The sequence below is a fragment of the Callospermophilus lateralis genome, chromosome 13, assembly GCF_048772815.1.
Source record: "Callospermophilus lateralis isolate mCalLat2 chromosome 13, mCalLat2.hap1, whole genome shotgun sequence".
Lineage (NCBI taxonomy): Eukaryota > Metazoa > Chordata > Mammalia > Rodentia > Sciuridae > Callospermophilus > Callospermophilus lateralis.
This window is the reverse complement of record NC_135317.1, coordinates 67779806-67807344: the sequence shown is the minus strand read 5'-3', so window position 1 is coordinate 67807344 and position 27539 is coordinate 67779806. Positions and strand designations below refer to the sequence as shown.

The following is a 27539-nucleotide window of genomic DNA, read 5'->3' as shown; positions in this document are numbered from 1 at the left end:
ATGAATGTGTTTTTATACGTTAAAGAAATTAACATTAAAGAAATTAACATACATTAATATAGCTCTATAACTTTCTTTTTATAGTAATGATCATCTCATTCTTTTAAATTGATACATGGAATTTCACAGTATAAGAATACCTGAATTTATTAGCAATTCCCCTATTCATGGATATCTAAATCGCCCCTGACATTAAGCAACAAAACACAACAAAACAAAAAACAAACAACTTTAAAAACCATTCTGGTAAATGTCTCCTTGTACATGTGGTGTGTGCGGTGTAGTTCCCTGGCACAGCTGATAAACAGACCTGCTATGCCATGAGTAATTAAGCTTTAAACATTTAAGAGACATTACCGATTTGCCTTCTAAGCTGAAGAGCCCACATTACATTCCCTCAGATTGTGCCTGATTGGACGTGTCCTGTATTGTATACCTGTCAGCAGTCTGTTCTTTGTGGTCCACCCCAACTTACCTGCCCCATCAAACCTTTCTGGGTATCTGCTGGGGTTGTAAGTGCTCCCTCCCCAGGTTAATATGTGTGCTCTGTCCATTTGTTCTTTCTTTCTTTCTTTCTTTCTTTCTTTCTTTCTTTCTTTCTTTCTTTCTTATTTATTTATTTATTTATTTTATTAGTTACACATGGCAGTACAACGATCTTGACAATTCATACATTGGAATCAAGTGGGGTATAATTTCTCATTTAATGGCACCTTCCAGATTCTCTTTTCATCTGTTTCTGGGTAGTTAACTGACTATCATTCCTACTTACTCACAAGTTCTTGAGGGCAGTGAGTATTTTAGTCAACTTTGGCAGTGAGCACTGTGCTTATTGTATTTAAGGAACTCTGGAAATATTTAATTTTGGAATCTTTTGAGAAACTTCATATTCAAGTATATAATCATTATTTTCTGCAGACAAGCAAATCTAAGAGGCTTAAAGAACTGAAACCAAACTCACCTTGAGAAGCCACATATAGTTTAGTCAATCCTGGAGAACGGGGACAAAGAATTTTTTTTGGGGGGGGGGTGGCCCTGTCAACTTTATTTCTCCCTCCTTGTTTGTTATGAAAGTGTTTATAGAGTTCACTGTAGAATGCCAGATGAAAACTTCTTCCCCCAAATCATGGATGTTTTTTCATTACCTTGAGGGGCTGCCTGCAGGGTCTGACCTAGAAAAGGCTCACTTGAAGTGCATCCAGCAGATGTACAAGCTGTAAGTATGAAGCTGTAGTTGGTATAAGGCTGGAGACCTAGAAAGAACAAACAGGAAGTGAAATATATGCTGAGGAGATTATTTCTTATCAATTAGTGACCAGAAGTAACATGCAGAGTTGTAGATGTGATATGCAAAAACTTTAACACCCTCTTTTAAACACACTTTCTTTTGCAGTGCTCCAGACCCAACCCAGGGCCATAGGCATACTAGGCAAGTGGTCCACTTCTTGAGCTACACTCTAGCTAGCCCCCTAAAACACTCTTTGATGAAGGTATGAATTTCATAAGCAAATATTGATAGAAGTTTCATTTGACACTGATAAAAATAACAAATTATCAGCCTTCAAAGAGATCTTAAATTCATGTAATTCATCTATTCATCTTCTGATTCCCCTCTAAATATGTCACTGAAGATGCTGTCCCACCTATGTGACTGGAGTGCTTCATCTCCCTAAGAGCCCATTCTGCTCATAAAGAGCTCTAGGGTTCTCCTTATTTTGTTTGAAAGTCCTTCCTTGTATTGTGTCGAAATCTTTCTATTGCTACCACCCTTGGGGACATATAGAACAAATCTAATTTCTTTTCCACATGACAGTTCTTTAAATATTTGTAGACAGTTAGCCAATCTCCCCCGAGTATTCTCTTCTCCATGCTAACCACCTGAGCTTCTGCAACAGCTTCTTGTAAAAATAGGGGCAGAAAAAATAAAAAGAAAGCTAGTTTCAATATTTTCTGGACCCAAGCCACATTCAGTTCATATTAACCCCAACCAACATTTCTTTATCTTTTAACTGCACTTCTTCACCATATATGCAACAAATGTATCATCTCATACTTATGGAATATGTTGGTTTTGCCTTTATACACAGATTAAGGATAACTTGATGAAGAATATTACTTATTACTTCTTTTGTATTTAGAATATGGTACAAAGAGTAACTGTTCACTATGTTCATAGGGAAAAAAATGACAATCCATTTACAACAGAAGTTGTATATTGTTATATTTCACCACTCTGGCTGGTGACCTTGGACAAGTTATGTAGCTTCTCTTTGCCTTGGTCTACTGATCTGTAAAATGGGGAATCACTATAGCATGTAGCTTATATGAGAAGATGAAATGGGATACCCAGAGTAGTATTTTATATTAGCAGGAGCAACATTAAGACTCAGCACCATTCAACAAGGGGTATATTGAGACTTATAAGACATCTCTTCCTTTGGTTCAAACAATATCAAAGCTTTTTTTTTTCTTTTAAAAAAAACGTTTCAAAAAGAGCATTCCTTAATGTTCATGTTAAATAGTTGAGCTAAGTTATAGCACAGATCCAATGATTACTATATATATTTTTCATAAATTTTGAACTACATTTTTGCATGTTATTCCTTTGGTGGAGTGACATTCACATGTCACCATATCATTTTATGTAGATTTTTGTTCAAAGGCTACTTTTAAAAGATTTTGACCACTCTATCTAAATAAGACAGCTATCCTTTTTTAATCTCCTTAAATAATTTTCTTCTTTTAGGTCCATCAGCATTCTCTGATATTTCCTTATAGCTCTATTTATTGTTTGTCTTCCCCTGCATGATATAATCTCCAAAAGAGCCAGGAGTTTGTTTCAAACAGCAACGGGCACAAAGTAGGTGCTTGTTATATGAAGAAAAAAATTAATGATCTGATTCATTTAGAACAGGAGCAGGAGTCTGGGTTCTTTGCTAAAGCAATAATGTTCTACAGTTGGAGCTGCTCCAGGATTCAGTCTCAGGCCCTTTGTGTTTCCTTATCAATTTAGTGATAAGATGCAGGTACTTATTTGATTATAATCTTCCATTTGGTTGCTATGGAGGATTTGCATAATTTTGATATTTACCTGATGCACAGAAGAGGAATATGACTAAAGATCCAAGCCATACCCAAGCCACATATGTTTGATAAAAGCTTATGAGAAAATGCTAAGATTATCAAATATAGAGCTCAAAAGAAAACGGAAGAGAATTTCCAGGAATGAAAGTGAGATGCTGTAGTGGCAAACTGATCTAGCCTGACAATGTCCCCCTTGCACTCCCAGGACTGGAAAAGGGGGTCTTGCCCATTGTGACACCATCTCATCTGAACATCTGGCTTTCTCTGTTAGAATGCAAATGCTTTGAGAGTAGGGATGGATTTTGTTGTTGTTATTGTTGTTGTTGTTTTAGTCTTTACTCCCTATAGTGAGTATTTTAGGTGTTCAATACTAACTTAGTTAAATATTAAAGAAAAGAAAAGCAGATACACAAAAGTGTACCAAAAGGATTGTGGGGCTACAGGCTGTGAGGCTGTGATGTCTATCATCTGTAGGATCTTCCTTATAATTCTGTGAATATCCTTGCCCAGAGCATCAATTTCACTGAATTGGAGATTTTTCTCTAGCTTCAGAATATTAAAAATAGTAACAAAAATATGTAATTTGCAAGTAATAAATGTTTCTAGTTTTTTTTTTCTCTCTGAATGCCAGATGTAATAAATACGGTTGGTAAAAGTGAAAACCTTTTGTTTTTCACTTTTGCTAAGTGTAGGCAGTTTATCCTCAAGATCTTTTCCTTTTTTTCTGGAATCTCTGAGAAATAAAAATGGCCTTGTTTCCTTATTTTTGGGTTTGGCTGGTCGAGTTTCAGACATGCAGTAACAGCTGTAGAAAATTTTAGGATGGGTATTAGGGAAAAAAAATCATCACAGTGGTGTATGAAGGTTGATTAGAGGATTAAAAGTATCTGTAGTGAGGGTAATGGATAAGAGGAAAATCCATATATATATAAATGCAAATTGTCATTTCCTTACAAATCTTTCTGAAGTGAATTGAGAGGCATTCTTTCTACACAGAGTCTAGAATGCTAGTGGGCAACTCTTTAGAGGTGGAACATCAGACAAAGCAGCTAGTCCTTAAGAACTTCTGAAAGACTGAGGGATGTGCCGAAGGAATTTGTTATAGGTGTTAAATTGAGTGAGATGAAGTCACCTAGCAGAGAGTACCACTGGGGTTGGTGGAGGAACTGTGCTTCTCTTAAAGCTGCTTGGGTACAAGAATTAAGGGGAGATTTAGAACTCAGCTTTGAGCAGAAAGCCTCAGTCCAAAAGTCAGAGGTGTTCAAACATATTGCTAAATCAAGAGGAGATTACAGATGTAGGAATCACAGTACTTAAATGCTAAATGTACTACAGAGCCCTAGTAACCAAAACAGTATTTTACTGGAATAAAAACAGAAACATAGACCAATGAAACAGAATTGAGATCCCATGATTAAAACCATGTGTCTTTAGCCAACTGATTCTCACAAAGGTGCCAAAAATAGACAATGAAGAAAGGACAGCCTATTTAACAAGCGGTACTGGAAAACTGGGTATTAATATGAAGAAGATTGAATCTCAACCCATATATCTCATCCTGTAGAAAAATAAGCTCAGCTCAGATCAAAATAGATCCAAATGTAAAACCCTAAACTCTGAAAGTACTAGGAAAAACACTTCAAGATAATGGGGTATGCAGTGATTTTAAAAGTATAACCCCACTAGCACAGGGAACAAAGGCAAAGATGGACAAATGAGATGAGGTCAAACTAAAAAGATTCTGCACAACAAAAGAACCAATCAGCAGAGTAAAGGGACAGCCTATAGAAAGGGAGAAAATACTTCCTATTCATCTGACAAAGAATTAATATTCAGAATAACTGAGAAACACACAAAAATTAACAACAAAAAACCACATGCAATAAAATTTAAATTTTAGCTAATGATCTGAATCAACACACCTCAAAAGAAGAAATACCAATAGTCAACAAACATATAAAAAATGCTCAATTTAATTTGCCAGCAGAAAAATGCATATCAAAACTACAATGAGATATATCACCCCAGTTAGAATGACCATTATAAAAATAATAAGTAAATTCTGCTGAAGATAGAAAAAAGAAATATCAGACATTGTTGATTAGAATGTAAATTAGTATAGCTATTATGGAGAACAGCATGTAGGTATCTCAAAAAACTAAAATAGATCTACTATATGAGCCAACTGTCCACTACTGAGTATATATCCAAAGGAATTGAAATCATGGTGTCTGAGAGATATCTACACTTACATATTTATTGCTCCATTGTTCACAATAGCCAAGGTATAGAATCAGCCTAGGTGTTCACTGAAGAATGAATGTATAAAGAAAATGTGGTATATATACACAAAGGAATGTTATTCACCTATAAAGAAGAATGAAATCCAGTTATTTTCTGCCAATTGATGGGACTGGAGGACATTGTATTGAGTGAAATAAATCAGACAAAGAAAGACAAATACCACATATTCTCTTCCATATGTGGATGTTAAGAAAATGGGTTAATAAATGTAGAGTAGTAGTGATGAGGAGGAGTCTGGAAGATGTTGGGGGAGGGAGGATGGAAAAAGAAAGATGGATTTGATCAGAGCCCATTCTAGGCAAGTATTGAAATATCACACTTAACCCCATTAATATGCATGATTAATACATGTTACTTAAGAATAAAATAACTGTATATATGGCACCAAGATTTGGTAAAAAGAGCAAAGGTCTTGTGATGTCACCAGAGGTTTGATAAATTTTAAGATAACTGAACAATTTGGAGAAAAGAAAAAATAAATACACACGGTGAATGGTGGAAAGATTGAAGTCCAGAAAGATGGGGGCTTGAAACCACAAGTGAAGGTGGAAGATCTTCATCTAATTCATAGGCAGTTTGTTCTTAACAGCTTATATCTGACCCCGAATTGTGGTGATGCTGGACAATTTAAAGAGCCATGTGAGGCAAAGGGCCGAAATACACAGGCCCATTTTAATAGATGTTTACAAGTATGTAACTCCGCATCTGCTATGTGAGTTAACCTTTCACAATCCATTCCTGATTCTTTTTATAACAAAGCTCCAATTTTCCTTGGAGAAGCCAGTCTTTTGGCAACTCTGTCAAACTTCGTGTTTTATTTAGAGTTGGCCCCACATGAATCAAGGAGTGGATATGACCCAGGCCCCCCTCCATATTCTCCTTGCATGTTGGCCACTCTGAATTGAGTACATGGCATAGATCAAATCATGAGAGTTAAAGGTAGGATCAGAACTTTTTTTTTTTTTAATTACTTGGAGTTACCATGAGAGCTTAAAAATGGAGCAGAGCTCAGAAATGAAAATAAATTGCCTCCCAGAAATATCATTTGGTTTTAAAAGTATAACCCCAAAGCACAGGGAACAAAATCATTTGGCAGCCTTGAATGAACCTTACCAAAGTCTACATCTGATGTTTTACTTTCCTGAGCCAATAAGTATCCATTTTTTAAGTGTGGTAGTTTGCATGATAAAGTGTTCTAAATGTTACTATTCCTAAAATTATGATTAATGTCATCTGCCAACACACAGGAGCATGCTATGCCTGGGAACCATACATGTTATAGATGGGCACCACAGCAACTGGTATTATGTCATCCTCTCTAGGTGATTTCCCTTTATACAATCTAGAAAGAGTTACGGGATTATGGGAGAGAGTTAGCAACAATATGATTCATTTATTATATAAATGAAGAGGTTTTACCTTGAATATTAGCAATACTATTCCTGCTTTGTAAGTGGGAAAAATGAAACATAAGGAACTATTTGCACAGTGAATTAAAGAATAGGTCAGGATGCAAACAAACTTTAACACCAAGCCCTACGTTCTTGCCATCACATAAAAGTACAGCTGAAGAAAGTGAAATTCATCAATAAGCATCTTCCTTCTAAAGATCGGAAAGACATCAAAATGGTAGAAATCAGTGCAGCAGGTTTGTTTAAAATTTGTTGTTGTTATTTTGTAATACTAGAGATTGTAGTACTAGTGCTCTACCATTGAGGTACATCCCCAACCCTTTTCATTTTTCATATTGAGACAGGATCTCACTAAGTTGCCTATGCTGGCTTTGAGGTTGTGATCCTTCTACCTCAGTCTCCTAAGTAGCTGGGATGATATCTGTATTTAGCTCCTGGCTAAAATATTATTTTTAATATTTTTGACAAATCTTAATTGTGTACATTGCAACAACACTTAAAAGAAATATATTTAAAAGATTTTGTTCAAATGTGAACCAATATAAAAACTGTAAAGTTAAAAAAATAATAAAACAGGTCTTCTTTTGGTGGTGGCTGTCTATTCTTCTCTTTTCATTAGATTCTATACGTTAAACATATTTTATGAGAACTGTAATTATTTTTGAAGAAGTGAGTTATTAAGTTATGAAAATAACATACCAGCTAAAGTTTATTGAGCAGTTACTATAAGCAGACCCTCTTTTGTGTACTTTATAGGCATTAACACAATCAATACCTGCACTAACTACCCGATGAAGGTGCTATTATCTGTTCATTGTAGATAAGGGAGCTAACTAGAGAAATTTGGAAGAACTTGTGTAGGATCACTGAGATAAGAAAGGATGATATCAGGATTGAAACTTGTGAAGTTGGACAAGAACAATTGGGTCAGGCTTCCTAGCCCTTTAGTGAAAATGAATGACATAGGTTGCTCAAAGTCCAAGGAGATTTCCAGTAAGATAAAAAAATCCAAATGGGAATATGTATTTCAATATTTCATTGTGAATATTGTCCTGAGTCCTGGTTGCAGACAGTAGAGCACAAACATTGGATGGCCATGGTCCAAAGTTAGACTGTTGGGTTCTAAGAGTTACCTACTCACCAACCATGAACAGGAGGAAACCTCCAGGTGCCTCAGTTCTCCCATCTTTAAACTGTGAATCTGAGCACATAAATTGCTTAATCAGGCTGCAGATTAACTTGAGAAAAGACAGTACCTAAATCTATCATTTTCTACACATTTTAGAGCTGGTGTTTTTCAGACTGCTAAAAGGATTGGGTTACTAATAGGCTCAATTGAAATAATCTATAAGAAAAGCATCAGCAACCATCAGGCATAGATGATTTACATGAACTGAATGACCTTTCATATATATGACTCTGTAAAACTCAATAAAATCCACACATTTCAACTGGAATTTGCTGTCATTTTAAGTAAGCCCCTATTGGTAGTCCTTAAAATGAGATATATATGAAATATTAGCAACAGGCGATGAAAAGGGCACACCAATTGAAAACTACTCATGAATTGATCAGGATGAGAAGAGGGAAATAAAGTGATGTCTCCGAGGAACCATTCTGACTGTAACTTAATCCTGAAGTCGAAGAGTAGAAGGAGAAAAGAAAACATCATTCAAGTGCTCAGCATCGAATTAAAAGAGTAGGAAATAAGAGTTGTAGAGTAGAGAAAGGCAGATGCATGGAGGGAAGCCAAGTCTTTAACATTTCAGCATAGTGAAGATGAGTGTGGCTGCAAATTACCTGAATTTCTCTGCAGGGAATCATGTTCTCTTTCAAAGGAAAGAGGCATAATATAACCAAACTCATTACAATTACAATTCCAAGTAGCATTACTTTCAAGAGTAAATGTGTGTTAAAAAGAGACTGTGAAAAGTCTGTCTATGGTTCATAAAAATATGATTTGGCAAACAAAACCCATGTCTATGTAAGTTACATTTGATGTACTCTATAAAGAACAGCTTGCTTCTAATTTTTAATCTCCAGATAAATAGTCAGGAAAAGGCACTTTGTCCATTATAATTTCAGATAGCAAGTGCTGCTTCAAAGCATTCAGCCACTGATTCTACAATGTCATCTGTTATTTTCAAAAGAACTACTAAATAGGCCCAAAGAATATGTAATTTGAAAGGTTGATCAGTGAGTGCTAAGTTACAGGAGGACAAAGAAGTTCTGTTGTGCTATAGCACAGTTGGGTGACTACAGATGTTTAATACATTGTAATAATAATACATCGATAATAATACAATGCATATTTTGAAAAAGCTTGAAGAAAGGATTTAAAAAATGTTCATCAGTAAGAAATGATAAGGAGATAGATATGTTCATCCTTATTTGAACATTACACAAATGTGTAAATATACTGAAATGTCACACGGCACCCCATAATTGAGTAAAATGTTTGTAAATGAAAAAATTCAGTTCCATGAATTCTTTGATCAACACAGTAAGGGGTTAATTCCAGGGCCAAGATCCCTGCATTACTTCAAAAACTTTTGTTAGATAAAAAGTTTTTGTTATAAGGTAGTGTAATAACGATGCTCTGGATAAATAACCTGTCCTGGCACCAGTTCATTCAAACTGAATGTTTGGTCTGGATAAATTGGGTCACACCCCAGTCTCATCTGGCACTTTTTCTTGCCCTCACTGGCCTGGGATCTCACCATATGATCCCCTCCAGAGCATCTAGGCTTGTGAAGATTCTCAGAAACTTCTGGCAGCCCACTGTTAATCTTGACTGTGATGGATCCCGCTATATCAGGATTCTCCTTCCTTCCTCTTTCTCTTCCCTTTCCTTCCTTCTTGCCATTTTGGCACACTGATTGAACTCAGGGGAATTTTACTATTGAGCCACATCCTCGGTCCCTCTTTTAATTTTTTATTTTGAGACAGGGTCTTGCTCAATTGCCGAGGCTGGCCTCGGATCTGCCATCCCCTGCTTCAAACTCCAGAATGGCTGGGATTACAGGCATGCACCATGCCATCTGGCAGGATTCTACTTTACAGTAATCCGATTATATGCGAAAATGAAGATGTTCAAAACTGGTACATGAGGGCATCATGGAATTACTTAAGAGAGAGCCAAGGAACATTCCAGTTATGACATGTTTTACAGAAGTTGACTTAAGAAATAACTAGTAGCTCACATGCTAAAGTCCTCATTTTTTGATGCACACAACAATTATTACTATCCTACTATCTCCCATTCTACTTAGCCAAACCATTCCTTGCCCTTCCATGAGCAGTCATAAGTCACTTCTGTCCATTTTCTGCACTAATACTCTATGAATTCACTTGATACCTCAGATGAACTGGATTGAAACAAAGGGACTCCTGAATTATAGATACTAGGAGAGAACCTCATGACTTTCAATTCTGACTACCTGACACAAGCTAATTTGCATTCTTAATTCTGTATTTTATGTGAAATTCTAGGCCAAAGATTAGGCTCTCTTTCCAGTATCTTAGTGATCAGACTCATACCAAGAAGCCCTTCCTAAATGAGCTAGTTCTTTGGCAGACTCTTCCCAAATTTAGATCAACATTGAGATTATCATTCTTGATAGTCACTAAGACCCATGCTTTTGATTTTAACAATGATATTTTTATAAAACTTTTTTCTTCTTATCGTTCAATGCTGTGTGGGATGCAGGCTTCCTCTCCCCATTTTCAGGCAAGGTTTTCTTCTCTAAAAATAATGTGTGGCATCAGGTGGCAATAAATTCTGATGCTGTGCAAACTTTTAAAAACAAGGACATGGCAGAGTGAAGGGGCTGGCTGGCACTGCTGGATAAAACAGAATTAGTGATTGCTCAGGAAAGGACCTCAGAATATCTGGGATTCCAGGGGAAACGTTTTCTGTCTTAAAAATAAGTGTCTAGGCAGCTGATGACTATAATTCTTTGGCTTTACTATTGTATCTACAAGCAGGTTTCAAAAAAGAATGGCTAATGCTAGCCTATTTCTTTCTTCATTTTTTGCAAGAGGTCAAGCACAAAGTTAGTTTTCCTCAAATTTGGAAAAAATGGAAATAAAATTGTCATTTTTTTTTTTTTCCCCACAGCTCTAGTGCTTGGCCAGTATTTAGGCAGTAGGTGGGGAAAGGAAGCCCAGAGAATCACACGCAATTATCAGAGAAGCTCCTGTGGCTGTTTCGAGGACATGGTCACTACCTTAGTTTTCTTCCAGGTTCAGTAGAAGAAATGAGGATATATAAACCCAGATGGTGAGATCAAGGCTGATTTTGTAGGTTTGTGATCTGTGCGGTCAAAGAAGGGCTTACACCTAGACACCCCTTCTTAATTCAATGCTTTGCTTTCACTGTCTTGAAATTCCTAACAATTTCTGAACAAGGGAACCCAAATTTTCACTTTACAACGGGCCTGCAAATTATGTAGCCATCCTTGTCTGAGATAAAGATGTGTTTGACAATGGGATTGGATCGACAATCAATATAATCATTTAGATACTAATATTTATATTATTCAATATTTATTATTCCAACAAATATCTTTTGAATACATTAAGTACTGTGATAGGTAACCAGGAACACAGTAGCAAGTCGGACACTATTGTCTCTATCCTTTAAAAGCTTTACCTACTAGTTGAGGAATAGGAACAATAAAAAAGGACATTACAATAAAATGTAATAAAAACCAAGAGGAAAGGCACTAGGGGAGCACAGAGTGACCCAAAAGTAAAATCCCGTTAAAGCATTTTCCACTTTTTGTTTATTAATGGTCAAATTACGGTCTCATTTTCAACAGTGATGCCTATCTGTTCCAATATAACTTTAGTATTATTATACTTTCTGCTATAATGAGTATTGTAGGGTGTATGTTATTTAGCACAAGAGGTTTCATTTGCTTTAAGAGGATGAGAAAGGAAGGCAAATTGTTCTTTGCTTATTTAATAGTGGATCTTTCCTTCTAACTAAATGCAATGATAATCAACTTTTAATTAATTCTTAATTTTGGAAATAGTTTTCCTAGAGTTAAGAGACACATTGGCCTTTATCATACAGGCTGATAAAGAGGACACAATTAATTCATTTATTTTTTCTGGTGGATTTAATACTTTAATTAATCCCTTTACCTTCTCCTCTACTTCTAAGCGCACATTAGAAGGCCAGCGCATAAGATAGGGGTAACCCAAAGTGAAATGATGCCAGACCTGACATCCAGATTGTTCCTTACAGGACGGATGGATGTGTTTAGTAATAAATGATATGAAAAGGTCTTTTATTGACAAGCTGCCCTGTGCTGTTTGCATTAGTGAATATGAGAAGACAATGGCTGCTACTCCTTCGCCCCCATGGGTATTCAGCTCAGTGAGATAGCAGAAAACGCTTCAGTTTACTTAAAGCATTGATAACACCTCTAAATAATTAACCGAGGACTTCCTGTCTTCAATTACTTAATGCTTTTTTTAACATCTTGAGAGGATTATAAGCAATTTATGGATTTCACGTGATGAGTGCATTTGCCACTATTCCCACAAAGCATTTACGGGATCATGTTTCTAAAGCTTTGAGGTAATTAAAAATAAGCATGGAGACAATGGGGCTGAGGCAAGGTGCTGGCTTTCCCTTCTGTCATTTCCAAGGACCTAGATTTTTCAGGCTCCGGGAAGGCGAGCACTACGGCTTCATTAGTGCTCTGCTGCTTAGGGAATGCCAAGGTTTTGGAAATGATGAGAAAATCACAACATTTATCCTAGGGGGTTCAGGCAGCTCTTTCATCAAACATTTGAGATGGAATGGGAAATAAATTTGATTATTTTAGTTCATTCCATGAACTCAATAAAATAGTCATTCACATCATAAAATATTTCCGTACTGCATTTGGTCACTCAGCTAACCATGGAACTGAATTTTCCCTGGCAGATAAAATGCTTAACACTATACAGATCTCAGGTTTTAGATTATCTCTCTATAGCCTAGCACTGTCCCTGTCCCCTAGGAACTTCATATTGGTAAAGTCTTGCTGAATGAGAGTTTATTTCCATACTTGACAAAGAAATCTCTTTTTAGGGCTATATGCCTGAGCAAAATAGTCTCTAAATCTACTTAAAACAGAAAGATGTACCAAATGACTTGTAAAGGATTTTTTCCATTTTATGATATTGTCAAAATTCAAATTATGGGGAAAAAAGTTAAAATATTTTTTCAAATAAAAGAGGATTTCTGGTTCTAGGGTGTATATATGAAATCCTCCTCTATCATGGAAATATTGATTAGAAATGACAATGAAAGGAAGAACTGGTGGAATGAAGGAATTCAAAGAAAAACCTTTGCAATTATTTTAAAATTAATGAGGCCATTAATCCTGCTGGTTTGAACATTACAACTGAATTTTGGTGTATAGATGCTGGGTTCTAAAAAATATAAGCAAGTATAGCTGGCAACAATTCAAAGCCAATGCTGGTTAAGCAAATCAATACTATAGAAGAAATATCTTTTGCCTTGTATCTCAATTTATTGTGATACCTTTTATAAGTACAAAGTCATAATGCACAGGACCTTGGCTTTCAAAGCTCTAATTAACATTCCATTGTCTACCCTGAGTAATTGTTTAGATTTTCACACCCTTCCAAACCCAAGCCTGTATACAGTTTCTTTGCAGCAGGGACCACACTGTATTTGCAGGTATTCTTGTCAGTTTTCCTTATTGCTGAGAGAATCATAGAAGCAGCAATCTTATTTTAGAGCATTTGATGAACTATCTAGAATATAGTAAGTGGGGAACTTATTTATTTTTGGAAGAAAACAGTACTCGGATTTCCTTATGGATGGGGACAGTGGATGCTGCGGATGGCCTGAGTAGGTCAGTTTACTTCATCTTTCGACTGTGGCTATTGAAAACCTCCCTTGTTTATGGGGCTGTGATAAGAACCAAATGAGTCAAAATGGAAATGTTTACTTAAAATGAAAAAAAAAAACCACTATATAAGGGCAAGGTTTTATTATACAACAATGCTATTTCCATCATTTGTGGTGATTTTCTCTTTAAGTGAAATAAGATATGCAAAAGTAATTTTATCATTTGAATTGATGAGGGCACTTGTCTCCCCATTATCCCTGGTTTAGTTTAGGGTCTTGAGGTAAGGAATGCAATGTGCTAGTATGTAAATATGTCTCAAGCAGCTTCCTCAGACTGATGACTTCTTTGGATAAACACTGGAGAGTTGGTCAATGAATGTTCTCTTGTATAACAGAAAATTTTGGAATTTAAGAACAAAACATGATGAATTTGTTTTTTAACCTACATAGTACAGCCTGTTTCTCCTGAAAAACTAGGCACATTTTCAAGGTCTTTTTGCATTTTGGAGGGGATTATTGGGGATTGAACCCAAAGGCTTTACCACTGAACCACATTCATCCTCAGCTTTTAAAAATTTTTTTTTATTTTGAGACAGAGTCTTGCTAAGTTGCTTAGGGACTCACTGAATTGCTGAGATGGCCTTGAACCTCTGATCCTCCTGCTTCATCCTCCAAAGTTGCTGGGATTACAGGCATGCACCTTGCCACCACACCACCACGCCACCATGCCACCATGCCTGGCTCTGTTTGCAATTCTATATGATTTTCTATTATTCTATGTTATCAATGCCCCCTACAAGGTATGGAGTCTATGGGAAGGATTCTATTCACTTGTGAGGTCTTGGAAGGAGGTGAGTGAACAATATAGGAAAAGCAAATGTTTGTAAAATCTTACATGTGGTCTCAGGATCTAAACTTGCACAACTCTTTGGGATGATTCAGTAGACCCAAATCAGGAATTCAATTACTTAACCTCTCAAAGTATTCTTTTCTATAACACAGAGATAACAATTCTCTCTACACTACAGGTTTGTGATGAGAATCAAATTAGACAGAGCATGTCAAGTGCTTAGGATAGTATCTGGCACATATGAAATTCATTTAGTCCCCAAACATTTATTTAGCTTCTATTGGCATGTTAAGATTTATTCTAAATGCTAGAGATATAGCACTGAACTAGTTAGACTGGGTCCCTACTCTCTTGGCGTCTTCATTCAAGGGGGAGGGAGTCATAAAAAGACCATGTACAATTAAATATCGGACAGCAGCCAGAAGTCTATGATTAAAACAAGGTGATAAGGTAGTATGTGAAGAGATGCTGCTCTAGAGTAGGTAACCAAAAGAATACATCTTTTCTCTTTGGAAGTAACATTCAAGGTAAAACATATTAATTATTATATAATCATCACATACAAATATGTAACATAATACAATTGTACTGTATTATTATATTATTAAAGCTAAATATAATAAATAGTGTTATAATACATAATAAAAATAATACAATTAATATTAATTAATACTACTAATAATCACAAATAGTCATGACCAGTCAACTGCCAACTAGCTCTATATATTAATTATCTACCTAGTAGATAAATGTTGACCTCTAGCTGATTTGTCCCAACCTTCTAGTACATTCTTGACTGTCCTACTGCCATTATCTATGAGCACATCCTTGGGGAATGAAAATGCATCTGTTTGTTTGCAAAAAAAAAAGTTAATACTGATGCAAAAACCCTACACATAATGCATATCAAAGCCAAATATAAATTATTTCTGAAGTTATCTGCTGTTGTGGCTTATTGCTGCCAGTGTGGGCTCTTCTATTAGCATGGATAAGTGGGACCTGACCATATGTCAAGAGAACACGTCCTTTCGAAGTGACCTCATATATCAAACACACACCCCTGGGATGCTATGCCCCCCTAACCACAATGACAGACTCTTCCAGTAGGTTTTCCATTTTTTTTCACCTGTGACCGTATGCTGCCTCCTGTCAGCAGTGTCAGTGTAGATGAGACCTTTCCCATCCTGCCAGAGCTGGTACTCTTTAATGACGCCATTTGGTTTCTCAGGGACGCTCCAGCTCAAATGCAAAGCTTCTGCACTTGGGGCTGTGATTCTTGGTGGCAGGATGCTCTCAGGAACTCCTTGTGTAGTAGCTGCAACTACCTGAAAACACAGGAATTAAACAGCAATTTATTGTAATAGTACACTGGGTATCCCGATCAATGAGAATGTCACTTTTGTTTTAAAATGTTGTGGTCTGGCCTGGCATATCATTAGCAGGGGCCTGGAGAAGCAGTTCCTTTTTTTTTTTTTTTTCTTTTCTTTCCCTCCCATCCTATTTAAACAATGAAATCTGACCTTGAATACATTACATAAGTCTCAGACTACCATTTATCACAACAGGTTCAACAACAATTTTGACTGCAGAGTGCTGCCCTCAGTTTAAACAAGTAAAATCTGGCTGGCAGACTGTCTTCCTAGAGAACTCTTGATAACTCTCTTCCATATGGCCCATCAGTGTCTTTGCATTTTAACAGCCTGATTTTGTACATTTTAAGCACCAGTAAATATGGAGCAAAACCTACATCTGAACTTGCTTGCATACAATATGCTTCGAGCAGTATAAATGGGCCGACTTTGCTGTACTCTTCCTGTGACACCGGGATGATTTTATAGTGTCTATGCCAATGTTCTAGAAAAAGAACCAAGTGAGAAGAAAAAAATGAAAAAACAACCAGTTATTGAGTCAATAAAATCAAAATATAGTTTAGGACTAAGATTGGCCACATTTGTTTTTTTTCAGACTTAACTCTGATTTCACTTTGTAACCAATCGTTTTGACATCTGGTAGGTGTGAGCCTTGTCTATGCCAAAAGTATGGAACTGTGCAAGGACCATTCAGACCATAACTTGATAGGGCCAGTCAGCTGCTACCTGTCTCAATGGTCTCAGGCACAGAGATGTTTCTGGGGATCTGTTGAGTAAAACTACACATGTGTACTGTGGCTGATCAGTTTGAGTGTTTTAGTTGGTTCTAGCAAGTGTGTGAAGACGTGGCTCTTCTCCAGTTTCAAACATATGGAAAGAATCAAGCTGTTCTGTGGATTCTTTCTTTCTTTTCCTCCTAAAGTGTTGGTTTCTTCCCAGATGCCTTCATGAGATTTTCTTTCTTCTGCATTTATGTTTTCTTTCTCTCTCTATGGACGCCTTTGATGACCATATTAAAATTCATAGCTTCAATTTCCAGCCTAGATTTTTCTGGCAAACTCCAGTCACCTAATGCAGCATTGGGCCAGGCATTTTCATGTAATGTAACAAATAATTACTGATTTGGTAACCATGCTACCTGCTCCTTCTCTACATTTTTTTAAAAAACATAAGCAAATTAATTTTATTCTTTAACTTTTAATATTTATCACTTTAAAAAATATGCTTGTTGAATGACTATTATCCACAAATTGTGATATCAAGCCATATATCTTGAAAATATACATAATTCTTTGCTTTTTTCCTCTAGGTAGAGTTGACTATCAAGTCCTATCTATAGATGTTGTTCACTGTTATCTGCTGTATCTTTCTGATATTTTCAGTTCTGCCCCATGGTACCTGAATTCAGAATTTCATTTTTTTTCTTGCCAAGGTTATTATAGAAGACTTAGAACCATTTATTTTCTATGCTAGAATTTTTGGTCCTTCTCTGAATTTTAAGAGCAGGCAATTTTTGTTGATGTGTTATTTAGATACAAAATCTTTTCAACTGAAGAATGTTTGGGGAAGTTTTATGGATTTATAGACTATTGTTATCTTAGTCTGTTTTCTGTTGCAGTGACAGAATACCCAAGAATGCTATTTTCTTTGTGTTAACAAAGAAAAGAAGTGTGTGTGTGTGTGTGTGTGTGTGTGTGTGTGTGTGTGTGTGTAGGCTCATGGTTCTAGAAGCTCGGAAGTCCAATATCATATGTTCACATCTGGGGAGGGCCTTGTGCCGTCTTAACTCATGACAGAAAGTAAAAGGGTAAGCAGTCTGTGTGAAAGAAGAAAAACACAAGAGGCAACCTCGCTTTATAACAACCCACTCTCATGGTAACTATCCAACCCATGAGAGTGAGAACCCACTTCCCCAAGACAAGAAGGTCTTTAACCCTTTATAAAGTGGCTCTCTCATGACTTAAACTCCTCTGAAAAGTCCCACCACCTCTTAACGTTGGAATCAAGTCTCAACGTGTTTGGCTATGACAAAATCATATCAAGATGGCAATCATCTAAAGAAACTGGTGAGAGAAGAGTGTTAATGAGAAGATGATACTGGTTCAAGATTTTGTATTGTATTAATAAAACATTGATGTTTGGTTACATGTCCCTTCCAGGCATCTCTTCTTTCAGGCTTAAGTATTAGCACCCCAGTTAAGGTTCCACATGAGCACCCTACTCAACATGACTGGGATGGGGCAATGTTATCTGTTAATGGCAGGACCTTCACACAGGCCTCACAATGACCCCTTTTTTCAGTGTTCAGGCGACTCCCCTTACCTCACGGCTGGAAGTGCAACCAGCAACCGTGCAAGCCTTCAGCTGGTATGAGTACTCCTGAAATGGATGAATTCCCTTTGTGTCAGAAAAGCTCAATGATGTTCCCCGGAAATGTTCAATTCCGTCTCGGAGAAGAATGTAGTAAATAACAGGACCTAAAAAACACAGAGAAATGGCTGCATTTGATTATCATATCATGTTAACCATTTACAAACAACTAACATGTCTTAGTGTTCTAAAGAAGTAGGACACCATAGCGTCATTGAGCTCTAATTTGTTATTTTTAAAAATTTATTTATTTTAATTAGATATATAGGACAGAAGAATACATTTAGATTCATTGTACACAATTGCAGCACAACTTTTCAGTTTTCTGATTGTACATGATAGTGTCACACCATATGTGCAGTCACACATGTACCTAGGGTAATGATGTCTATCTCATTTCACCATCTTTCCTCGTACCCTCTTTCCTGCTTCCATACCCTAAATTTTTTATATTGCTATAATCAAACAGTTCTTTACTATTAGGAAGGGTGCATTTTAAAAATTTATATATGACAGCAGATTGCATTATAATTCTTATTACATATATAGAGAACAATTTTTCATATCTCTGGTTGTATACATAGTATATTCACATCAACTCATGTCTTCATACCTGTACTTTGGATAACAATAATCATCATATTCCACCATAATTAATTACCCCATACCCCCTCCCTTCTCCTCCAACCCCTCTGTCCTACCTACAATTCGTCTATTCCTCCCATGCTCCCTCTAGGATGCAGATTCTTGATATAGGTAATCAAAGTATCAATTTTGCTTATTTTCTATCACTCTATAACAAATTTATTTTCAATATTAAAACTATTTTGCCTTCCTTGAATCTCCTTTATTTATTTGAAAGCAGCTCAGATATATACTAGGATTCAAGGATCTTGTATTTATTTATTTAGACAAAAAAATCTATGGGGACTACATCACAAAGTGAATTATTAGTGAGTATATAGATAAAGTTCTCTTCATCAATAAATATTTCCTAATGGTTAGCTGCATATCAATTATATGTATATTAAACACATTTCAGTTTTCTTATGGATTTATGAGACTAAGATATTTCTACTTTAAAAGTAGCTTATTACCATTTGATTGTATAGGTTTCTTCCAATTTAAGACAATTGTATCTTCAAGATTGCCTATTTTGGTCCACCTAGGTGGACTCAATCCTTGAGGAATATCTTCTTTTGTTCTGACTCTAACAGCTTCGCTGAATCCTCGCCCATAGTTGTTCCATACAGAAATCCTGTACTCATACATTGTATAAGGTTCAAGGTTCACATCTGGAAAGAAAGAAATAAGATCATGAGGTTTTCTTCTTTTCATTTTCCGACATCATATTATAAATGAATATCAAAACCTTTAAACATAAAAAGACTATGATTTTTCTCTTTGGGTATAAATAAAGCTCTAATATCTTTACTTTCTAAATTGTCAAAATGTATTTCAAGTGTTTGATAGATGTAGAGATATGGAATTTTAGAGCACAACATCCACCATTTCTGAACAGAGATATATAGTTATATTCATTAAATAAACAATTGAAAAATAAAAGCAATAATGTATGATTAGGTGCTAATGGCTCACAAATTTATGTACCCTTTAATTCTGCATGAGACAGATTTGCCAACAATTGTTTTATAGTTTTATTATTATAAACTTAACAAAGAATTACTTTGAAAATATTATTTCATTAAAATATATAAATTGTAATATAATTGTATGAGACAGAGAATTTAATTCTTAGCTTATCATTGTACCATATTAGTAAATAAAATGAATGCAGACTCCATAGCAGATCCCTTTTCTCTTTTACCAAAGCCAGAGCCAAAACCCAAACCCAAAACAATCAACCTAATTAAAACAACAAAACTACACCTGCTGAGCTTTGGAAATGGCATGAATTTTATTAGATAATGTCCCATGTTATTCATTGCTGTCCCCAAAATGCTTAGTTCCATGTAAAGCTTTAATAACTTCAGAAGTACATATGCTACAGGTTTGCATGCAATTTTTTTTAACCTGAAAGTTTAATGATTTGTGTTTGTTTTTCTCTGGTTTCATTTTGTGGATGTTGAGTTTTTCCTCATTTCTTTTTCTGTGGAGTGGTTTCTGGATGACAGTTTCCCAGAGTGAAGAACAGGAGAGGAAGTGCTCCTCGGCTGCCCGGCCACCTGCTCTCTCTGTCCATCTGCTGGGGTTATTTGAGTCACATTCTCTTTATAAGCATCTCCTTATAAGAAACCCCACCCTGCTGACTTTATAGAATTAATATGAAAAATAAAATATAGTAATTATGTGGCAGAACTTCATAAAATGTAAATTTCTCTACAAATATAAATAATTTTTTTTTTCGATAGCTTGGATCTTGAATGTCCCCTAAAGGCTCATGTATTAGAGACTTGGTTGTCAGCCTGTCTATGGTGCTACTGGGAGGTTGTGGAACCTTCAAGAGGTAAAACCTAGTGGAAAAAAGTTGGGACACTGGGATGTGTCCTTGAAGGAGATATTGAAACCCTGGTCCTTTCTTGTTGTTCTCCATACCTCCGGATTGTCATGTGAGCAGCTGCCACACTTTCCCATCATGATGTTTTGCTTCACTACAGGCCCAAAAGTAATGAGGCCAACTGACCATGAACTGAAACCTCTAAAACTGGAAGCCAAAGTGAACCTTTCCTTATTATAAATTGATGTATCTCAGGCAGTTGTTACAGTAACGGAAAGCTGACCAACAAAATTATCATTTCTGTTTTCCCTGGTAAGAGGGTATCTGCCACTTGTTGCCACCAGCAGATGCTCCAATTTCCCTTCCATTCTAGTTAGAAATTATTTCCCCCCATTTTCTTTTGAGGCTTGGTATAGTCAAATGATTCAGAGCTCACCATCTAAAAGAGGATGGGAAAGAAAAGCATCACTTATCTCCCACTGATGGGCTAAAAGTAGGATGTCGTAGGAACCAGGCTGCAAACCACTAGATGATGGGAGCACCTGAAGCATAATGAACCAAAAAATGCAAGAAATCTGATCCCCAAATGTCCCAGTGGGACAGAGCCACTCAGACCATCCCCCTACCCACAGATGTTCACTATGTGTTCCTACCCACAGATGTTCACTATGTGTTTACCTCTCTTTGCTATAGTAGATTAAATAGTCCACGGAGAGCACCTGCTGTTCTGGACCCTCAAGCCCCCATCACCATTTCTAACTTCAGCTCTCTATGGGCTATTTCTTATTCTTTCTCCCACCACTTTCATTCTTCTTTTTTCTACTATCTCATCTTTTCTGGTTTCTTCATTTTCCTGACTCCTGGCCTTTCAAAGATGCTCTTGTCCCATGAAAACAGTCTTTTTCCCTTTATTCATAGAGAGTCATTTCTTGAAATTTTGCCTTTCCTTAGCAATCTTTCTTACTTTTTAGAGTTTTCTTTTTCTTTTCTTTTTGTTCTTTTTTCTTTTTTTTTTTTTTTAAGAATTGCCATATACCTTTCCCCAGCCCATGAACACTTTTTTTTTTTTTTTTACTTCTTGGCTCAAAATCACTCTATATGTTACATGGGGCTACTCTTCCAATAATAGAGACTTTTTTTGGTGGTTGGGTATGTTTGATCGATATTTTAGTTTTAAAAAGTATCTCGAACGTACTTGTCTTAATCATTTCTTTAAGAACCGACAAAGTAATTCTTCAAAATATACATGGAATTATGTCATTTTACTGTTTACAAAGCTTTACAACCCATCTACTGTTACACAAAGGCAAACTGTTTACCGCAGCATTAAAGGCTAGCATAATCTGACTCCCACTCTTTGTTCTCATCTCTCTTTTCTCTGCTATAACTCTGCTGCATCCATACCAAGAAAATCATTGCTTTCTCTAGCTCCTGGGCTTTGCAGTCTCTGCCTACACAACCTTCTCTCAACCTCATAGGATCTTTCGTGTTCTTATCAGTCAAGGCATAGCATTTTTTTCCTGAAGTTTTTCCTCTCTGGTCTGGACTAGGTGTCCTTGCCACAGTTTTCAAAAGCATCAGTGGATGATGATGCAGACTTCTATCACAGCACTTAACTTCACAACATTTATCACATTACAGGGTAATTATGAATGTACTTTAAATCACCCATGAAGATTCTTGCTTGTCTTGATAGCTGTTGATCCTACTATAGTGACTGGTTATGAGCATGTACTTAGTAAACGTTCTTTGATAAATGTGTGACTGTGGGAATGAATGAATTTTGGTCAGTGCTGACATTGTTAGATTTCAGTTTCAAGATTCTAAAAAAGTCTGATTTGCTAGTTTTAACATGGAATTGTCATGGCACCCCTTATATGCTTAGTGCTTTTCCATGAAAAAAAAAGATGGGCTTGTGATTTTTCATATTCAATTTATAGCATTCCTGGAAGGCAAAGCAATCTGAAATGTGGATTTTAAAAGCCCTCACAATATTATATCAGTAGGTGGAAATGTCTATTTATTTCTGGAATGGGTGACTGCAAGAATGTCTTAAAAGCTCTTCAAAATCTTGACCTTGATTACAAGGGGCAGATAAAATAGAGAATTCTCTGAGATAGAAACCCAATAATTTAAAAACGAGGACCCATGACTTAACTCTTTGACAGCAGGAGAAGGGAAATTTGGATAAACTGTCCTCTGCTCTGAAGTCTTTCCTCATTTTAAATCCATGCCAATAAATCCATGCCAGTATTTTAATGCTAAATCTAAATAATGAAGTAAACAGAGATATAGTATTCATAAGAATATTTCAATATGATAGGAGGGATGGGACAAGTGTCTACATGCACATGGTAGAAGTGGTGGGCTTTGTAAACAATGTGTCCCAGGAACAGAGGGATGGTGGGACTGAGCTTAGAAGCCTGTACCCAGGATCTGAATCTAAACTTGGGCCTTGAGTAAGATGGGGGAGGACATGTGCGGTGGAATGAGCCGCTTGAGGGTGGCTGGAAGGAGTTCCTATACCACGTGGTGTTTTCTAAATCTGCTCCTTTTGAGGATGACAAGATTTGAATATGTTTCCTTTTCAATGAAAATTTCACTTACAGATTTGACCCTCAGTTTTCTCTTCTGTTAAATGACCATTCTCAGCTGTTTGCCTTGAGGGTCATAAGGTAACATTTTGAAGTACCTAGCACGGCACTGGGACTAAATAGCATTCAGTAAACTTACTCTTTCCTTAATCTTCCCCTTCTCATCTCAATATCCTGCCTGGCATTTTCCACGGCTGTGGTTTGCTTTTATCACCTACCATTGGTTGAGGAAGGTGGGATGATTACTCAAGAATAGAGCAATGTTTTGCTTATTTAACTATAGCTGGCTCCAATTTTGTCATTTAGATGGATTCTATGTGACTCTGAATTACAGATCACACATACATGCACACTTAGTTCTTCAACAAACCAAAGAAATTTCTTTTGGGACTTAAGTAAATGAATGAAGAATAAAAATTTAACAAACAGTAGAACTATTTAGAGTACCCTAAACTTTACTCTCTAAACAAAGTTCTCAGCTTTTTCACTCAGCTCAACCAATCGAAATGGTGCTTAGCAATTAATTTTTTTACTTAATTGATTTTATTTTTTAAAATACAGAATGCATTACAATTCTTATTACACACATAGAGCACAATTTTCACATATTTGTATATAAAGTATGTTCACACCAATTCATGTCTTTATACATGTACTTTTTTTTGCATTACAATTCTTATTACACATATATACCACAATTTTTTTTTTTGTGAATCGTTCTCAAGATGATTGATCATTTTTCAGAAATACCATGCTTGGGTTTATCTCCTCCTTACAATAATACTGTTAGGTTTTCCTAGTAAATTAAATACGTTCCATTCTTCTTTCTTCATACAAGTATAGCAATATTCATCATTAAAAGCTGCATTTAAATTTTTAAGAGTGAAACTGAGTCCATTGTAAGTTAACTGGACATACCAGGGAAGGGCATATCATATACTTATTTCTCTGCTCTTTATTTTCTTATACATTTAACCTAAAATAGCATCCTTATTTATAGTTAGACTTTAAAAATTTTAAACTACTAAACTTCAAACATGTTCAGATGATACCATTAATTACTTGTCATTAGCTGGCCCCAAAGTATGATTGGATAAATTGATATCAGGTTAAGGAAAGATGATGATGTCAAAGTGAAACACGTGCATTTCCACCAGCTTTCTACTACTCGACTCAGCCACAGGCATGCGGCTCAGTTTCTGTTACCTGTGAAGGAGTAGGTGTTTGCACTTCCTGTGTGAATAGTCTCTTCAGCAGATGAACACGTTTCTTCAGTTGATGTGTTCTCCGTGGAGTTGTGAGACCCTCTTATCACAGTACAAATGTGGCTGGTAATGTTGAAGTCACACAAGTCACAAAGTGCTGTGGCTTGCTTAGATACCGGGCAGAGAGTCTTGCACTCTTTTGTTTCCTAAGTCAGTGGGAGGAGAAGAGAGGTCAGGGGTGAGGAGAAACATAGAAGAAGATTTAAAAATCTCATTTAATCATAAATAGTGTTGATTTTTTAATATTTCATATTCAAATGATTTTTTCACTTATTTGTTGAATGAATATCTCCAAATTTATAACAAATGAACATGGATTGTCTAAAAATGTAGCTGCTGGAAATGACACAGATTTGGATAAAAATTTCAGTTTTGTAACTTCCTCACTCTGTGAACTGGAGCAGGTCACTTACACTCTCCAGGGTTCAGCTTTGTGAGTAGTGAAATGCATACTAAATTTATCAAGAAGGTTTGCTCTATGAATCAGGTAAGCTAACCCTGCAATGCCTTAAGTTAGGATACATACTACAAATTGAAGCAGTGATTATTTAATTATTTTGTCATGTCCTATGGTATTTTGGAGAAAATAACAAACATAGTACACAAGAATCTCTACTTCCTGTGCTCTTAGAAAATTTAAACCCGTAAAATGTAGCACACATCCAAGAGTTAGAAAAATCTAAATATTTCAGGAACTGTCATTACAGTTATTTATATTTAGAAATCTTTTCTTTAATGAATCTTTAGGTTTTTTTTATAGATGTTGATAAGTGTTCTATATGAGAAAACAAAATAATCTTCCAAATTGTAGAAGTTATAACAAAAATTATATTTATATAATGAAGAGATGTGCTTTGCTTTCCTGTATGTAAATAGCATGATGTATTTAAAACAGTTTTTATTATTAAAAGTGATATTTAATTTAACTTCTCTCTTACATAAAATAAGTGAAATTATTCTAAGTCAAAATAATGATTCAGAAAAATATATTGAAAATTCCATTTTAAAATGGCAAATTGAAGTCTTGAACTCTTGTACATATCTCCACATTCTTTTCTTTTCTCTTCAGTACTGGGTAGTCCCACATGCTAGGCAAGCTCATTACCACTGAGTTATTATACCCACAATACTTCCATGTCCCTTTAAATCCCAGTCAAGTGACAGTTACAGGAAAATTGTTATGATTTGGATATGAGGTGTCCCCCCAAACTCCTGTGTTAATGCCAAATGTTCAGAGATGAAATTATTGAATTATGAGAACTATAACCTTACCAGTCCAGGTAAGGTTTGAGTGGAGTAGTTACTGGGTGGTAACTATAGATATGTGGGGTGTGGCTAGAGGAGGTGGGTCACTTGGGGTGTGCCCTAGAAAGGTCCATCTTCCCCTCTTTCTGCCTCTTGGCTACCATGAATGGAACAGCACCCCTCCACAATGCCCTCCCACCATGGCATTCTGCCTTATCATGGGCTCAGAGCAATGGAGCCAGCTCACCATGGACTGAACCTCTAAAAACATAGCTCAAAATAAATGTTTCCACCTCTAAGTTGTCCTCATCAGGTGGTTTTTTTTTTTTTTTCATGATGAGAAAGAGCTAACAAATGGTTTACATATGGAAAATAAAAATATAGACATTCTAAGGAAATAGAGAAATAACACACACAGGATCCACAGGATAGCCCAAATATTTTTGAAAGCTGAAAAGTGGATGTGGTAGAGAAAATGCCATGTCCTAAGAAATACCATTTTTTTTTCTGTTCTTCAGGAAAATTGCAGATTTCAAGGCCATTTGCAATAGGAGGAGCAAAATGATTAGATATGTGTGTATGATTAAGGCATAGATGAAATGTTCTACATATTCAGTACACAGGTATGACCCATCAGTATACAAGTGTCTCCTTTCTTACCTTTTCTGACCTGAGGGCTGTGCATGACTCATTACAAGATGGAAGGGACTTGGGTACATATGGTGCTTTGAAAAGGGGTGCCTATTTTACATTGAATTGTCATGTGAAAATCTGCAAACAAACGCTAGGAGAGTAGATTTATGCATTCTTAACATAGACACAAGGGAGAGAGAGAGAGAGAGAGAGAGAGAGAGAGAGAGAGAGAGCGAGCGCAAGAGTGCACATGTGAGCCAGCACAAAAAAGGAGAATGGTAACTGAAGTGGTTGATATACTAGATAATTGTTGTGACTATTTCACAGAATATATATATATATATATATATATATATATATATATATATATATATCAAGTTGTAAACCTTAAATATATGTAATTTTATTTGTCAATTGTACCTCAACAAAGCTGAAAAAATTTCACTTTATGGAACTATCACATATTTAAGTATTTGTTTTTAAACTCAGCATAGTTTGGGCAACCATAATAACAACTGGTGGTTAGGCAAAAGTGAAAAAGAGATAGACACTGGAGGTTGAGAAGTTGAGGGGCTCTGGAATGGCCTGCAAAAATCTTTAGTAAAACTGTTTCCTGGAATCATTATCAAGGCAAGTGGGGTGCTACTGAGTTCCAAGAGAGGAGGTTATAAGATAGAGCATTAACAGTATAGGTGCATTGCTAATAGCTTCATTTGGCAAGATAATCCAAAATATCCTAATCTCAGAAATAATTGGTGAAATTAAAAAGAAATAGAACCCACTGAAAGATAAAAGCCAGGTATCAGAGTGAATATAGTAAATGGGAAAATTAAGTCTGCATATTACACATTGAGAACATCAATTCCCTTTCCTACTGGATTTTCCATAAGCTGGAAGTCAGGCATATACACCATCCTGACCTGGGATAAGAATGTTTAGGATGGTTACCTATGTTTGCTAAGGATCCTTGGCAATGTGATTCTTTGACAAAAATTCATTCTGTTTGTTACATGATTACCTTACTGTATTCCCCATTGATGTCCAGGTGACACTCATGCACAGCAAGCTTTCAGTAAG

General features: G+C 36.1%; 1 protein-coding gene across 3 annotated transcripts in view; it reads right to left on the bottom strand.

Moving 5' to 3' along the window:
- Ush2a (usherin) overlaps positions 1-27539 on the bottom strand; it is a 724044-nt gene that overhangs the window by 125207 nt on the left and 571298 nt on the right. For all 3 annotated transcript variants that reach the window (XM_076831652.1, XM_076831654.1, XM_076831653.1), the window contains 5 exons: positions 24526-24730; positions 19365-19562; positions 18220-18374; positions 15654-15852; positions 1146-1253 (listed from right to left, as the gene is read on the bottom strand). In XM_076831652.1, the coding sequence (XP_076687767.1) occupies positions 1146-1253; positions 15654-15852; positions 18220-18374; positions 19365-19562; positions 24526-24730 (865 nt within the window). The remainder of the gene's footprint in view (positions 1-1145; positions 1254-15653; positions 15853-18219; positions 18375-19364; positions 19563-24525; positions 24731-27539) is intronic.